The 15,887-nt window shown below is 44.4% G+C and overlaps 1 protein-coding gene across 1 annotated transcript in view; it reads right to left on the reverse strand.

Moving 5' to 3' along the window:
• LOC307013505 (NACHT, LRR and PYD domains-containing protein 3-like) overlaps positions 1-15,887 on the reverse strand; it is a gene marked incomplete at its 5' end in the record, with an annotated part of 37,310 nt that overhangs the window by 2,185 nt on the left and 19,238 nt on the right. The window contains 3 exons of the mRNA XM_079640905.1: positions 5,387-5,427; positions 6,399-6,439; positions 15,441-15,614. Coding sequence (XP_079497031.1) covers positions 5,411-5,427; positions 6,399-6,439; positions 15,441-15,614 — 232 coding nt within the window. The 3' untranslated portion in view covers positions 5,387-5,410. The remainder of the gene's footprint in view (positions 1-5,386; positions 5,428-6,398; positions 6,440-15,440; positions 15,615-15,887) is intronic.

Genomic DNA, 15,887 nt, shown 5'->3' on the forward strand with positions numbered 1-15,887 from the left:
CCAGCCTGCCAGGCGTTTCTTGGACAGAGCTTTTCACCCTGCCCCCGAAGCACACAAACAGCTGTTCAGTGCGTCTCAGGGTAGCTGTGCGTTCTACATAACATGCTAACGCACGTACCGGGCAGAGGAGGTGTAATTTAGCTTCCCTGGCCCCACCATGGGGTGGAAGACTAAATCCCCCCAACTGAATAGCCCTCGACCTGAATGCACTCCTTAGGCCCCGAATCAGTAAACAGCTTGGGTGCACCGACAGCAGAGGTCGCGCTAACCGAATATTTTTCGTCAATGACGGATTTTTTCTAACAATGACGGAAAAATCTGAAAGCAGTCCGTCATTTTGACAGATTAGAACACAACTCGGAACAGCGCAAACATGTCCAATCCTTAGTGGCCAGGTAGACTGAGGGCGATCTACTCTACTGTAGTCTGTAACTATTATGCAGTCATTCACACCCCTGTCCAGTTGGTGGCGAGTGTGTGTATATTAAGTAGCTATTGTGTGGTCTTGTTTTTGACCTCGTTGATTACCTCGTTGTTTAACCGGCTTTAGCAATCACAAAATGTCACGGCAGCTGATCGTCCGAAGCTTTTTTAATAAGCCCAGTAATTGTGATGGTGTGGATAAACGAGGTGAAAAAAGAGGGATTGATGCGGTGGAAGATGAAGGACAAGCCAGTAAGACTAAAACTGACAACGTTCAGCCAGCGGCAGAGGGGCAAGCAAGTGGCAAGGAGTTCAAGCGGTAGTACCGGGTTCAGTGGGAGCAAGAGTTTTAGTGGCTGAGGAGGGAAGAAGGCAAAATGTTCTGCAACATCTGTAGAAAAGCTAAGACGAGTAACGTATTTGTCCGAGGGTGCATGACGATGCAGAGATCAGCGTTCAGGCTAGGCTACAGCAGATCAATTGAGTTGTTCTTGTAAATGTTTTGTTCATATTTTGATTGAAATTGTCTCATTTAAAACGATGGCATTGTTCATATTTGCCTGTTTAGGCACAATGGTCACGGTGTTTTTAGCAGCCTCTGCCCCCCTCTGCTGTGCTGTCAGTGCAAGAACAAATAAATCATTCATGTTCGTGTTGACATGAAAAGTGACCACACGTTCGGTGTCTCTGTTCATCTTTTTTTTTCTCCATGCCCGTAAAAGTTCTGTATGAATCATTAAAACAAAATGAATGAATGAACATTTGCTGCTCAGTACCCAAACATATTTATTATTTATAATAAATATGTCTCATCTCATTATTAAAACATGAAAAATAAAATGATGGGTAATAATGGATTATGACGGAAATTCTACGATCCTGTCCGTCAAAATGACGGACAACGGAAAAATGTAAAACGCAACCACTGACCGACAGAGCGGTTAACTCGGACACTCTTTTGGCTGATGTTAAGGCAAGTAGCAACGCTGTCTTCCACGACAGTGCTTTCAGGGAGGAGAGCTCTAGAGGCTCAAATGGCTCTGTGACCAGAGCCTCGAGCACCAGCGGCAGGTCCCACTGCGGGGTGGAGGCGTGCACTACTGGGCGCAGCCTCCTGACCCCCTGGTAAAACCGCAACATCAGTGGATGAGAAAAGCTGACCTGCCGTTGAATCCCTCATGACAGGACGAGATGGCTGCTGCATACACTCTATAGTAGAATGAGCAAGTCCTCTGTCCACCAATAACTGTGAAAAGGACAAAATAGAGCCCAACTCACAATATAGGGGCTCTATTTTCCGCTCCTCACACCATCGCTGGAATCCCAGCCACTTTGGCCTGTAACAGGCTGTGGTGGATCGCGCTCTAGCTGCCTGGATAGACTGAATAACGCTGTCAGACAATCCACCCTGTCTCAGCCTGTCCCTCTCAGGAGCCAGGCCTGGAGAGGACGGCCCAGAGTGGGTAACGCCCCGATTGCACCTGCCTCTTGAGACATCGCCCCCCAGAACTGGGGAATCGCCCAGGGCTGGCCCACCTTCATCTGTGTCATCTCTGAGTACCACGGCGCCCCGACGCGATCCGGCGCTACCAGAATGACTGCCAGACGTTCTCGCCTCACTCTCCCCAGGAGAGGGAGAATGAGATGCAGCGGTGGAAAGGTGTATAGCAGCTTCCTTGGCCATGGCTCGTGTGCAAACGCGTCCACCCCTAAAGGCGGGTCGTCGGTCAGGGCCATGGCGAACCACAGGGCACAGTGGCTGTTGCACCGGCGGGCGAACAGATCCACTTCCGCTCTCCCGAACTGGGCCCAGATCTGCTTCACCGTCGGCTCCCCTGTTCTCCAGTCCCGGTATATGGGGGGCTATCAGAGATAACACCACCTCTGAAGCCCACAACCACAGCCTCTCCGCTGTGGCCAACTAGGTTAGCGGAGCGGACTCCACCTTGCCTGTTGATCTAAGCCACTGTGGCGCTGTTGTCGCTCCTGACCAATACATGTCTTCCTTAAATTAGGGGCATGAAATGCTGGAGGACTAACACTACCGCCTGTAGCTCTAGGAGGTTGCTGTGTCGTGTTTCTGTTAGAGACCAGCGCCCCCTCCCCATCCTGTTCCCGTGAACACTGTGATGTAGGAGGTTACCCGTCCCAGTGGAGACCCCCTCCGGAGGCGCCCGGGAGACCCCCAGAATCGGAGGTTGCCCTCCACTCCGCCTCTTGGGATCCAAACGCAGGCTGGAGAACCACCTCTGCAGGCGGCACATATGCAGTAACCCCTGCGGGACCACAATGTGAGCAGCCGTCATGAAACTCAAAGTCTGCATGACAGTTAAAGCTGTCACTGTCGCCCCCTGTCGCAGCCTGTGCACCGTCCTTAGAAAGGACGCACTTCTGCTCCCTGACAGGGTGGCGCTTAGCGCACCTGCTTCGAACCCCACTCCCAACTACAACGCCTGTTGGTGAGGTATGGGGATGCTCTTTTTTCAATTGATCGCAAAGCCTAATTTGGTTAGGTGTGTGATCAATTGTGCTGTGCAAAGCATTGCCTGTTCCCTGGACCCGGCCATGACTATGAGGTCGTCTAGGTAAAAGAAAAACTCTCATGCCGTGGGCGCGCAGCGGTTGCAGCGCAGTGGCCACACATTTACTGAACGTGCATGGGGATAGGGAGTAGCCGAACGGTAATCTGTTGTACTCGTAGGCTATTCCCTGGAAGGCAAAACGCAGATACTTTCTGTGCTCCGGAGCAATTTCCACATGAAAGTATGCGTCTTTCAGGTCGATGGTGGTCAACCAATCGCCCGGTTTGCACTAGCCCCATTAACTGTTTTATAGTTAACATGCATAATTTTCTGCATGAAATGTAGTGATTCGGGCTGCAAAACTGGAGTGAATAGCCCCGTTTCAGCGTCCTGTCCATCCACTTTGTTAGTACACAGCTGAGTTTCCATTCCCCATAATATTGTGTTAATGGACAAGCCCTCAGCTGTGGGTCCGCAGCTATGAAGCTGTGATACTCTGTGGTGACCCGTTCCGCCGCAAAACTCCCCGTGAAGGGAAGATTTGCCCATGTGGGGTCGATGCAGAAAGGGTCGATTATTTACTAAGGTGCCTGAACGCACCGCCGTGCGCTCTTGTGTGAGCGCGCGCTCCACCATAATGCAGCCTTTACCACTACGGTAAACAACATTTAATTGGAGTCTTTATAGGCGGAGTGTGTGTGTGTTCTGCCGCGGGCACGAGATCTCCGTGTCGGCACCTCTCCCTTCGTCTCACCGTCGCCCCGCACTCCCTCGTCTGCAGAAAAGCCTGTGGAGGAGCGCGCACTGCGGTGACTCTTCTCTCTACTGAGGTCTTTGAACGCACCGCGGCCCGTCCTCAGGGGAGGGGGGCCGCGCGCGCCGTAAAAATGCTGTGTCTTCGAAACGGACATTATGGGAAAAAGTTGAATTGTGGAGAGAGATTACTCTTACTCTGGGATAAATGCACTCGTTCTCACTGAATGCATTTTTCACACACACATCACTCCAGAACTAGAGTTTACAAACGTAAACCACCGTTCCACTGCGGAGGTCCCTGAACGCACCGCGGCTACTCTCACGAAGGCTGCGCGCCCACGTATTAACGCTGTATTTCAGTGGCGGCGCCAGAGTATTCTTGTTGGGTAATCTATGGTAGGGCTAACCCATGCAGTGGTGGGGCTCAAGTCAGTATTTGCAATGTAATTACATACACGCTACATCGCCCCCCTTGATAGTGAAACGCCACGTGTGAGGTTTATATTATTTCCCTGTCTCAATCAGAATGGAACTGTATGAAATAAAACGGCACATTTTTCCTGTAGTAAATAAAAAGGGATCACTGTGAACGTGACGTATGATAGTACAAGTTGAAGATCCAATAGGGATACTGAATGGCGGTTCCGATCGATCTCAATCAGTAATGTATGACGTTGCTTTGATTGGCTGCAGGTCTATTCAAATTGCATTCGGAGGCATTTTGATCCGACCAAGCTGATATTATAACGCCAGAGAATTTACCCTCTTCTAGCATAACCTGAATGGTCTCAACCATATTGCATCAGTAACGTGCACTTGTTGTTACAGCAGGATCAGTTTATGTGTTGTGGACACGACCCGTATATGTTCGCAAGCCGTGTTCTCAACATTTAGCATTTTGCTTATTATTTAATTTAATTTGCTTACTTTAACATAATTTTTATGGTGGGGCTAAGATGGGGCTAAGCGATTTCTTGGTATGGCTGTAGCCTACCCCAGCCACTGTTCCCAATCAACGGTGAAATGCAGTAATCTGAGCTACTATACCAGGCAAGGTGCGTTTTCTGACAACAGCACGCCGGCAATAGCGTCTCTTGAACCCGCACAGTGCTTTAACAGCACACGTTTTATTCCACTCAGGGGCACACGCCCACCTGCTAACTCCCTATACTGGGGTTTAAAGCGGGGGCGGGAAGTGTATGACAGTGTTTCTTCCGCCGGGGATGGGCAAGAATCAGCCACGCTGCGATTACTCCTTATCTCTTGAGCAAAGAGATCGATCCATAGAGCCCGGCTCCCAGTAGATCAACACGGTCCTCTTTGGAAAAATGCCATGCGACGTGATATCCCAGGGACATCACATGGCAGGCAGCGGTGGCGTCCTGTGATGAAGTAGGGTCGACCCTATATCATGTGAAGCCACTGAGTACCGGTCCCCGGGGAAAGGCCCGTGGACCAAGCTACTTATTCGGCCTTGTGGCCCAATAATCGCGCTGACCTGGCGAGGCGGGGGCATCTCTAGCAATGAGCGAGTAGCCCACACACCCGCCGCCATGATCATCATCCAGGGAGAGTACAGCCCTGGGCGGTGGACTTCCATGGACGCCGGACTCGGAAGGAATGGCAAACGTGAAATGGCACCGCCTTGGCCATATCCTGGTCCCCCAAACACCTCTCTTTCTCACCTCTCAGTTGGTCTCCACATCCTGTTACACATCGGAGTCACCTGAGAGGAGAAGGTGAGAGAGCAGGAATAACTATAACATTTTGAGTGACTGATTGGCACTGAAGCAAACATTGCCGCTGATACAATAGATAAGCAGGTACCGATAGTGATACTGTTACTATCTCTGAATGAATGTATGCAATTGGTTAAGATAGTGTGTTATTAAATGAAAATATAAAGCTGTGAGCAGTGTTAAACGGGCCGTTGCGCTGGAGGGAGGTTATCAGTGGCCGTGTCCACGTCCATTTGAGTGAAACGATAAATACTTAAAGGGTGATAAGTGGCGTGGGGAAAACCACATGATTGGCCTTTAGATGTATTCAGGGCTGGACCATCAGCATGCACATGTCATTTGGTTCAAATTAGTAGTAAAACGCAAACATGGTGACATTTTTCCCTCATCAGGATTTTAATATAGGTTTGCAGATTTCAAGGCACATGCACTAACCACTACACCATAATCTGATGATAATAAGCAATTCTAAAGAGATTCCAATTAACAGTAAGGGGCAGACAAATCTCAATTTTGTTACAAAGAAAGTACCTCTGCCTTCAGAAGTTTTGGTCACTTGAGAGTGCTTAATAGGCATATTTAAAAAGGTAAACCTAACCACATATTTTTTACGTTTTGGGAATTATGGTAGGTCTAAAAATATATTTTAGCCACATTACGAGCTGTCCTTCTCTCTGTTTTAAGATCAAAGCATTCAACGCGACACACTTATGTTAAAATAGTGCTTAGTTTATCAAAATGTACATAAAAATGGATGGGCCAATGTTCACAATTCCCGATTTTGGGGAATTTTATGAGGAAAATGAAGAATAAGATGATTAGTTATGCAGGATAAAAGTATGTGTGCACACAATAATAATAATAATAATAAAACATAAATTGAATTTAAAAAGTTTTTGTTTTACTATGAGGACATGCTCCTTTAAAGATCAGAGTTTAATATGGTTTCAATACTCACATTTCTTTTGTATTTTGGCTGTGGTCGGCTTGCCTTTGATCCTGTAGGGATAAACACAATCCAACAGTTTTGGACCAGGTTTAAAATAAGTGTTTGTTGTTTGAGTTAGTCAGCTTCATATTACTGACAAGAGCCAACTCATCTAATGCTTTACATCACATCACATCTTCTCTGTAAACACTACGACTGACTGACTGACTGCCCACAGCATCATGGTTTTGGATTTGTGTTTTCATTTTATTTTGAAATGTTTTCCTCCTTGAAGGTTTCTCATTTCTCTAATTTCCCCTCCTCGACTCCTTGAATCCTCGGTCCTCCGGTAGTGACCCGGAAATGGATTTCAGCGCGCCATGTTGAAGGACATCTCATTTCTCTAAATGCACATCGAGGACCGAGGATCGAGCATCGAGGAGGCTCTGGTGTGTGTGTGTTCGTAGATGCGGTGGACCAACCCACTCTCTTCAGTCTGTGTACAAATGACACGACTTTACACATTGGAAATGCGTGCAATAGATACCCAGAAGTCCGATTTTGCGTGCATATGACACGCTAACCATTCCCATTGAGATCTGATGCTGAGTTTTGCGTGCATATGATACGCCACGTTTTGTCCATCGGGTCTTGGTAGACCGGAAGCTGTGTGGTTCATAAAAACATGTTCTTACTCAATAACAAGCCACGATTAGTGTTTTTATTTTAAATCGTATAATGTTGTACTTTTTTTGCCGTCTGTGAGGAAAAGAAATAGGGCTCAGAGCTTCAGAATAATGAAATCTGTATTTTTTAAAAATCTTTTCTTCCTTCTAATTTGTTATTCTTTTCTAAATAACAAACTGTTATTTACTCATTACATTACATTACATTACATTACATTACATTACATTGCATTTAGCTGACGCTTTTATCCAAAGCGACTTACAATAAGTGCATTCGACCAGGAAGATACAACCTTTAAGAAAACAGAATCATATAAGTACATCAGGTTTCATAGAGCCAAAACATTTCAAGTGCTACTCAACTGGCATTTAGAAAGCCAGCCCTTTATTAGTATATAAGTGCTTTGTTAGTAATTCTATCGCTCGAAGTGGAGTCTAAAGAGATGAGTTTTCAGTTTGCGTCGGAAGATGTGTAAGCTATCTGCTGTCCTGATTTCAATGGGGAGCTCATTCCACCATTTTGGAGCCAGGATAGCAAACCCACGTGTTTTTGCTGACGGGAACTTGGGTCCCCCTCGCAGTGCGGGTGCAGCGAGCTGTTTGGCTGATGCAGAGCGGAGTGCACGTGCTGGGGTGTACGGTTTAACCATGTCCTGGATGTAGGAAGGGCCAGATCCATTCGCAGCATGGTACACAAGTACCAGTGTCTTGAAGTGGATTCTAGCAGTTACTGGAAGCCAGTGAAGGGAGCGGAGGAGCGGCGTGGTGTGGAAGAATTTGGGAAGGTTGAAGACCAGACGAGCCGCTGCATTCTGGATGAGCTGCAGAGGTCGGATGGCACATGCAGGTAGACCAGCCAGGAGGGAGTTGCAGTAGTCTAGGCGTGAGCCTGGACCAGAATCTGCGCTGATGTCTGGGTCAGCTGGGGACGTATCCTCCTGATGTTGTAAAGCGTGTATCTGCAGCAGCGGGTTGTAGCAGCGATGTTTGCAGTGAAGGACAGTTTGTTATCTAGGACCACACCCAGATTCCTTGCAGTCTGAGTCGGGGAAACAACAGAGGTGCCGATGTTGATTGTTAGGTCAAGAGTGGGACAATCTTTTCCCGGAAGGAAGAGCAGTTCAGTCTTGTCAAGGTTGAGCTTGAGGTGATGAGCAGACATCCACCGAGAGATGTCTGCTAGGCAAGCAGAGATGCGTGCGACGACCTGGGTCTCTGAGCGGGGAAAGGACAGAATTAGTTGGGTGTCGTCAGCGTAGCAGTGGTATGAAAAACCATGCGGGCTAATGACAGACCCGAGCGAGTTTGTGTACAGGGAGAAGAGGAGGGGACCAAGAACCGAGCCCTGAGGGACCCCTGTAGTTAATTGACAAGGGTCGGACTCGGACCCTCTCCAAGTAACCCTGTAGGTGCGGTCGTTGAGGTATGAGGTGAGGAGGGAAAGTGCAGTGCCTGAAACTCCAAGTTCTTGGACAGTGCGAAGGAGGATCCGATGGTTCACCGTGTCGAATGCAGCAGACAGGTCCAGAAGGATGATGACAGAGGAGAGGGAGGCTGCTTTAGCAGTGTGCAGTTTGTCAGAGACAGCAAGGAGAGCAGTTTCTGTTGAGTGACCTGCCTTGAAACCAGACTGGTGCGGATCCAGAAGGTTGTTCTGATGGAGATAACAGGAGAGTTGTTTAAAGACAGCGCGTTCAAGTGTTTTAGACAGGAACGGGAGGAGAGAGACGGGCCTGTAGTTAATAACATCAGACGGATTGAGAGTGGGTTTCTTAAGGAGAGGGTTTACTCTTGCCTCCTTGAGACTGTTTGGAAAGTGACCAGAAGTTAGAGAAGTGTTGATGAAATGGGTGAGAAATGGTAGAATATCAGGAGCGATAGTCTGAAGGAGGTTTGAGGGGATAGGGTCCAGAGAACAGGTGGTAGGACGGGCAGAGGTAACGAGGGTAAGAACCTCACTTGGAGAGAGAGGGGAGAAGGAGGTCAGTGTGTGGGTGAAGGGAGGGTCTGGTGACCCAGCGGTGAGTAAAGGTGAGTCAGAAAAAGAAGAGCGAATATCATCAACCTTTTTTTCAAAGTGGTTAACAAAGTCGCTTGACAGAAGGGAGGAGGGGGGAGGTGCTTTGGGGGGGTCCAAGAGGGTGGAGAAGATAGAAAATAGTTTTTTGGGATTGGAATAGGAAGATTGGATCTTATCTTGAAAGAAAGTGCTTTTTGCCTGAGAGATGGAAGCAGAGAAAGAGGAGAGGAGAGCCTGATAGGTTAGGAGGTCGTTATGATGTTTGGATTTCCACCATTTCCGCTCTGCTGCCCGAAGGATGGTTCTATTAGCACGCAGTGCATCATTTAGCCAGGGAGCAGGAGGGGACTGACGAGCCGGCCGCGATGTGAGAGGACAGAGAGAGTCCAGAGAGGATGAGAGAGTAGAGAGGACAGAGAGAGTCCAGAGAGGATGAGAGAGTCGAGAGGAGAGTTTTTGCAGCAGTGTTTGGAGGCAGGAGTTGGAACGAGTCAGAGGAAGGGAGGGCTGAGAGCACCGATGAGGCAAAGGTAGAGGGGGAGAGGGAACGGAGGTTACGGCGGACAGGAGCAGAGTTAGAAGAGATTAGGTTGTTATGTTTGGAAAGGGGTAGAGAGAATGAAATGAAGAAGTGATCGGATGTGTGGAGCGGGTTTACAGAGAGGTTAGAAGTAGAGCAGTTCCTTGAGAATATGAGATCAAGGACATTGCCAGCTTTATGAGTTGGTGGGGATGGAGACAGTGAGAAAGCAAAGGTGGTTAACAGAGATGTTAGTTCAGATATCTTCCCTGTCTGGAGGTTGAAATCTCCGAGAAGTACAGCGGGAGGGCCAGTTTCAGGGATGTGTGAGAGGAGATTATCTAACTCCTCCAAGAAGTCCCCCAAGGCGCCTGGTGGACGGTAGAGAACAACAATGGTTAATTGTATAGGATGGGTTACTGTGACGGCATGGAATTCAAAGGTTGAAGGAGTGAAATTAGGTAGCTTGAAGAGGGAAAAGCTCCATTTGGGAGAGAGCAGGAGACCAGTGCCACCTCCTCTGCCAGAGGGTCTGGGTGTATGGGAGAAGGGATATGCTGTGGAGAGAGCTGCTGGGGTGGATGTGTTGGATGGAGTGATCCAGGTCTCCGTGAGAGCAAGGAAATCCAGAGACTGCAGGGAAGCGTAGCCAGAGATGAAGTCAGCTCAGTTATTTACTCAACAATAATACACAATTATCCTTGTTTTTATTTATTAGTTTAATTCTACAATCTTGGGCTTTTTAGCCGTAAATGAAGTCACCGGAAACAGACGTAGACGGTAAACTGGTTACCCAAGATCCTTAGCTTGAAGCTTGGGATGTTTTAGCCGCAATGCACGTTGGGATATGGTGTTAATGCGATATGATATCCGGAAAAAAATCAGAGGTTGCGTTCCAATAGTCCCTTTAGTTTAGGAACCTTCCTAACCAAGTGAAATGACCCGGAAGTCCCTCAGTGGTAGCCATGATAAGTGCCGTTCCAATTCTCTAAATGAAAGGAAAGGAGGTTTCAAACTTCCTTTATAACCTCCTTTAGCTTAGGAACCACTGGACCTCCCTTACCCAAAGGAGAGGAGAAAATGCTGCCCCACAATGCCTTGCAGCCGCAGCATTTGACGTCACACAACAGTCGGCCGTTCACGGAAACAACCGATTATGACGGAAAAGTTATATCATGAAAGTTACGGTGCTTATTAAGCATTTTAAAACGTATGTGGTAAGTTGCCAAAGTGCTTTGTTTTGAACGTTCATCAGTATTATAATCAAAAAGAGAAATATGAACGTTAGTTTTTACTGAAATGATCAAATAAAGTCAACATTTCACTGAGCTGTGTGGGGTTTGTTCAACTTTTAAAAGATGTTTGAATAGTGATATACACAGTGATAGGTGTTAAGGACTAACGTTTATAATAAATACATTTGTATTGATTTTAAGATATTTTCATACAATCATACGTATTGGGATCATTTGTATTAATGTGGACCGGAGGGAGAGGGTGACGAGCATACATTTCACTTTCCTTTTTTATTTCAATTCCAACTTTGGTCATGAAGAATATGTTTCTCTGTTGTTCATAAAGCATAAAGCAACAGCATCGGAGCACGGTGCAGAGTCTCTAGATGAGTCCCTCGTTCTTATTAAACATCCATGTTGTAGTCCGTTGTATAGAACACTGTAGTTTCCATAGTTTCCCCACAGCAGCAGACGCACATTCATGACGTCCGCTGGCGCATCATAAACACGTCAGATAGTGAGAGTGCATTCGGATTCTCTAAAGTGCAGCAGTCTCTTCTCCTAAGTCCTTTTGAATTCTCCTATCCACTATCCCTTAACCCCGTGATGTTTCACTCAGAGGTCAAGGAATAGGAGATAGGGTTAGAATTTAGGAGCTGATTTTTGGATTATCGGAACGCAACCCGAGTTTAGGATGGCCGAAGACACTACACTACCCATAATCCCCAGCTATCGTTTGGGACTACAGTCCCGTTGACAAACCCCGTGATTAATCTTCTAGCTCTGGGATTGGATGTTCGAGTGGCAGTGCGCCAAGGTTATGCCGAGCGTCAAACTCTTTGAAATGGAACGAAACCACGGCAGACTGTTCAAAACTGGACTCGAACGCCCCCCCAGAACTACACATGCACATACATATTGTGTTTCGCAACATGTTCTCTATGGCACGTCTCTACTGGGAATTGTAGTTTTAAAAGACGTTTTCGTTGTTCCCAAAATTAGAAGTTGACAGTATTAAACTGTGTACAGCCCTGGAGGTTTAGGCGATAGCAAACAAATTGGTGTGTACAAATTTAAAACATGTAATTACTAAATGGGTGAAAATCGCTTGTATCCATAATGGGCAGCATTAATATATACCCACATGACAGCTCATTGTTACTTTGTAATACTACTCCACTACAATTCAGAGGTTAACCTGGTATTTTTACTCCACTACATTTATTTTAGTTACTTTGCAGATTCTAATTAATGATGTGAAATATAAACAACCCTTAAAGCAGACTTTAGTTACACCTGAGTAAAATTCAGGGAAAGGTGATTGTCAAGTGCCAACAATCCGGAGAGATATTTGATAGTTGGTGCTTGAGAAGACTAAACATTTATATGCAGATCTCTATAAAGTATATTAATAACTCGTTATTCTCTACTAATAGTTAATTAAAGACTGTATATAATTGCTATTTTGCACATCCCTTTCAAGATTTCAAGATTTTCAAAGGTTTATTGACATATCATATAAACAACTACGATGTAGTTATGCAATGAATGAAAAACTTGGGTCACAGGTTCCTGAACATTGCATTACAAGACATCTATCAATATGTGTGTATACCTCCACCATTAAACTGTCATTCTGCACATTTCTTATATTATCTACATACATAAGAGTATAATACATATGTGTAATATCAGTTAAAATAAGTGCTTCAACATAGTTAACATTGCAGGAAAGCAATATATTAGACGTTAAGTACTTTGTCAGGCTTAATATTTATCTGTAGATACCCCCGAAGCTTTTTTCTTATTTGAAAGAAGACCTTAATCTAAAGTATTATTTAATGTGTTAATAAAGGTTAATTAGTTTGTCTGTTTTGCACATCCTCATATTAATATCTTTGTACATCCAGCACTAAACTGTTTTATTGTAGAGATCACTTACAGTATCTTCTTGATTTTGTATATTCTATATTTCTATCATTGACCTTCTACTTTCCCCCTATGAAAGTATGTACTCTTAATATTTTTTTCATCAAATAACATTATCCAACAAAAATAACATTATTCGACACATATAATTCAATAACGTGCTTTAACCACTAGGGGGTGCACACAAGGTACACACAACATACTAATAATAACTTTGTATTATTAGTGTAGGACACTTATGTATGTATAACATCTGAAGATGGGTAGTTTTATTCATGTTTGTACATCCTTTTACAGGATATTGCTATACTATTTCACATGTTTTACTTCTACACATTAATATCTGATTTATAAAACATCACAGACAGAAAGGTATATCCGTCATTTAATGGTAAGCTATTGAAATTGTGATTCCATAGATGTGTCTCCCATCACCCAAAACCCCTGACTATTCTTTCAACTCAGTATTTACATTCTTATATTCAAAGAAAATCAGTAATATCTTTAAAAACTACAAGTCATTTTCTATCAGCTGTTTACCGTTATGGTGTAAATATAACCTATCTACCAATTGGATCAAATATAAAAGTCAGCCGATTTAAGGTTGATACTGCAAGGAGACGTATTGTGCGAAAATAAATGGAAGATGTTGTTTAATTGCTGATATATTTATGGTTCACGTCACATATTCAGTGTTGGCGGCAGTTCCTCATGTTTGTCCAGAAGTCTTCTCATCAGGGCTCTATAAATAAAGAACTACGGCAGATGTGTAATAATTAATGCAGCCGAACCGTGTATTACAATGTCGTTATGTGAAGACTTTCAAAGAGAAAAGCAAGAACCCTCGGAATAAAGTATTATTTTCTTTTTTTAAATGTTTTTCGGATTTCATATAACACCATATCCCAACATGCATTGCGGCTAAACAATCCAATCACCGAGCTTCTAGCTGAGGATCTTGGGTAATCAGTTCAGTGGGTTTGTGTTGTGTATTGCGATGGTGCTCGAAATGTCCCTTATAGGCCTACGTCTGTTTCCGGTGACTTTATTTTGAAATTCAGTTCCTGAGAAACGGCTAAAAAGCCCGAGATGATAGAATTAAACTAATAAATAAAAACAAGGATGATTTTGTGTTATTGTTGAGTAAACAGTAACAGTGTGTTATTCAGAAAAGAATAACAAATTAGAAGGAAAAAAATATTTAAAGAAATCCAGATTTCATTATTCTGAGGCTCCGAGCCCAATTTCTTTCAGACATTATACAATTTAAAATAAAAACAATAATTGTGGCTTGTTATTGAGTAAGAATGAGTAAGAACATGTTTTTATGAACCGCACAGCTTCCGGTCTACCAAGACCCGATGGATAAAACGTGGCACATCATATGCACGCAAAACTCGGCATCAGATCTCAATGGGAATGATTAGCGTATCATATGCATGCAAAAATCGGACTTCTGCGTATCTATTGCACGCATTTCCAATGTGTAAAGTCGTGTGATTTGTACGCAGACTGAAGAGAGTGGGTTGGGTGGACAGACAGGTCTCAGTTGGTTTGGTGTCCTATGCTTACTTTTAATACGTAATTAAATAATTACGTTATTATGAGAGTGCTCTCATATTTGTTTGAATCTGAAATTGTATGTATTTATATAAATATATATATAAATATATGTGTGTGTGTGTGTGTGTGTATATATATATGCCATACATCTGTAGCGTGTTATTGTCTCATTATACCACACCATGAATGAATTAAAAGTAAATATACAAGTCGTCATGAACACATCTGTCCATCAGACAGAGTGCTGCTGTGCCTCCTGTCATCATTAATGGACGTCTCTTTAAAATGACCGCTCAGAGGAGAGGAGTTCTCATTTCTCTAACCGCCTGCTGCTTCCCCTCCTCTCTCCTTGGGAAATTAACGAAATTAGAAACCTTTCTTGTGTCTTGTCTTGTCCTACTTCCTGTGTTTGCCTTCCTGTCTTTAGTTTCACTGATGTGTCTGATTGTGTTCACCTGTTGCCCTTGTGTTTCTGCATCCCCTTCCCAGCTGTGTCTTGTCCTGTGATTACCCTTTTGTGTATTTAGTCTTTTCTCCCCCTGTGCTCTATGGCTGTTCGTCGTCTCTCCTCGTCTATGTTACCTGCCCGTCTCTTGATGTCCATGCTACCTGTCCGTCCAATTCCTGTCACGCTTGGTTGTTCCTGAGGTTTTTTCTTGTCCTGATCCTTCCTCGTGCTCCCTGGTTTTGGTAATGTTAAGTTGTTCCTTTATTCTTTTGTCATCGGCTTTTTTTTTAATAAAGCTCGCCTTCTGTTACCTGACCTTTTTAGTCCTTTTACTGCATTTGGGTCCTATTTTCCCCCAACCTGACAAACAGCTCTCAGCTGCATTTGAGAGTTAACTAGGAATGAGATTAGAATGGAAAAACCTAACATGAAAAAACTGACTACCTTTTCCATTCTTCCGTAAAATTCATGTCTGTCTATTACTTACTAAAGTTTAGATTTGCATTTTGAGCTTGCCTTATATAGTTTATAAAATAATTCAAATAAGAAGGAAACTGCAGTGGGTAACATCAATGTTTGCTTGTGGTTACTCGGTGTGAGAAACACATCCACCTCCCTGTGTTTAATACAATCCTGCTGAACCAGCAGAGACTGAGTGAACCCTTACTGACCCGAGAGTCTCCAATCTGCAGTCTGGACTCTCCAGAAGATCACTCAGCAGCTTCACTCCTGAATCATTCAGCTTGTTGTCACTCAGGTCCAGCTCTCTCAGATGGGAGGGGTTGGACTTCAGAGCTGAGGCCAGAGCAGCACAGCTGATCTCTGACAACCTGCAGTTACTCAGTCTGAATAAAGAAAACATGATGTTAGTTTAGAAAACAATGTTCCTGTTATAAAAGGTTTGATAATCTGTTCAGAGCTGGAGAAATAGAGAACGTAAAAGTAAAAAAAGGTGGAAGTTCCAAACAGGTTTAAAACGGTAAGATACAAAACATAGGTATAATGGAGTCAAACATATGTTTAGACTTTTCAGTCAGTATAAGCATCAAGTTGCTTCATACACATGTTGGAAAAGGTGAATACTGAATCTAATTTAAAGGGTTTCAGAGTTTTAATAG

This window comes from Notothenia rossii (assembly GCF_949606895.1).
Source record: "Notothenia rossii genome assembly, chromosome: 7".
Classification (NCBI taxonomy): domain Eukaryota; kingdom Metazoa; phylum Chordata; class Actinopteri; order Perciformes; family Nototheniidae; genus Notothenia; species Notothenia rossii.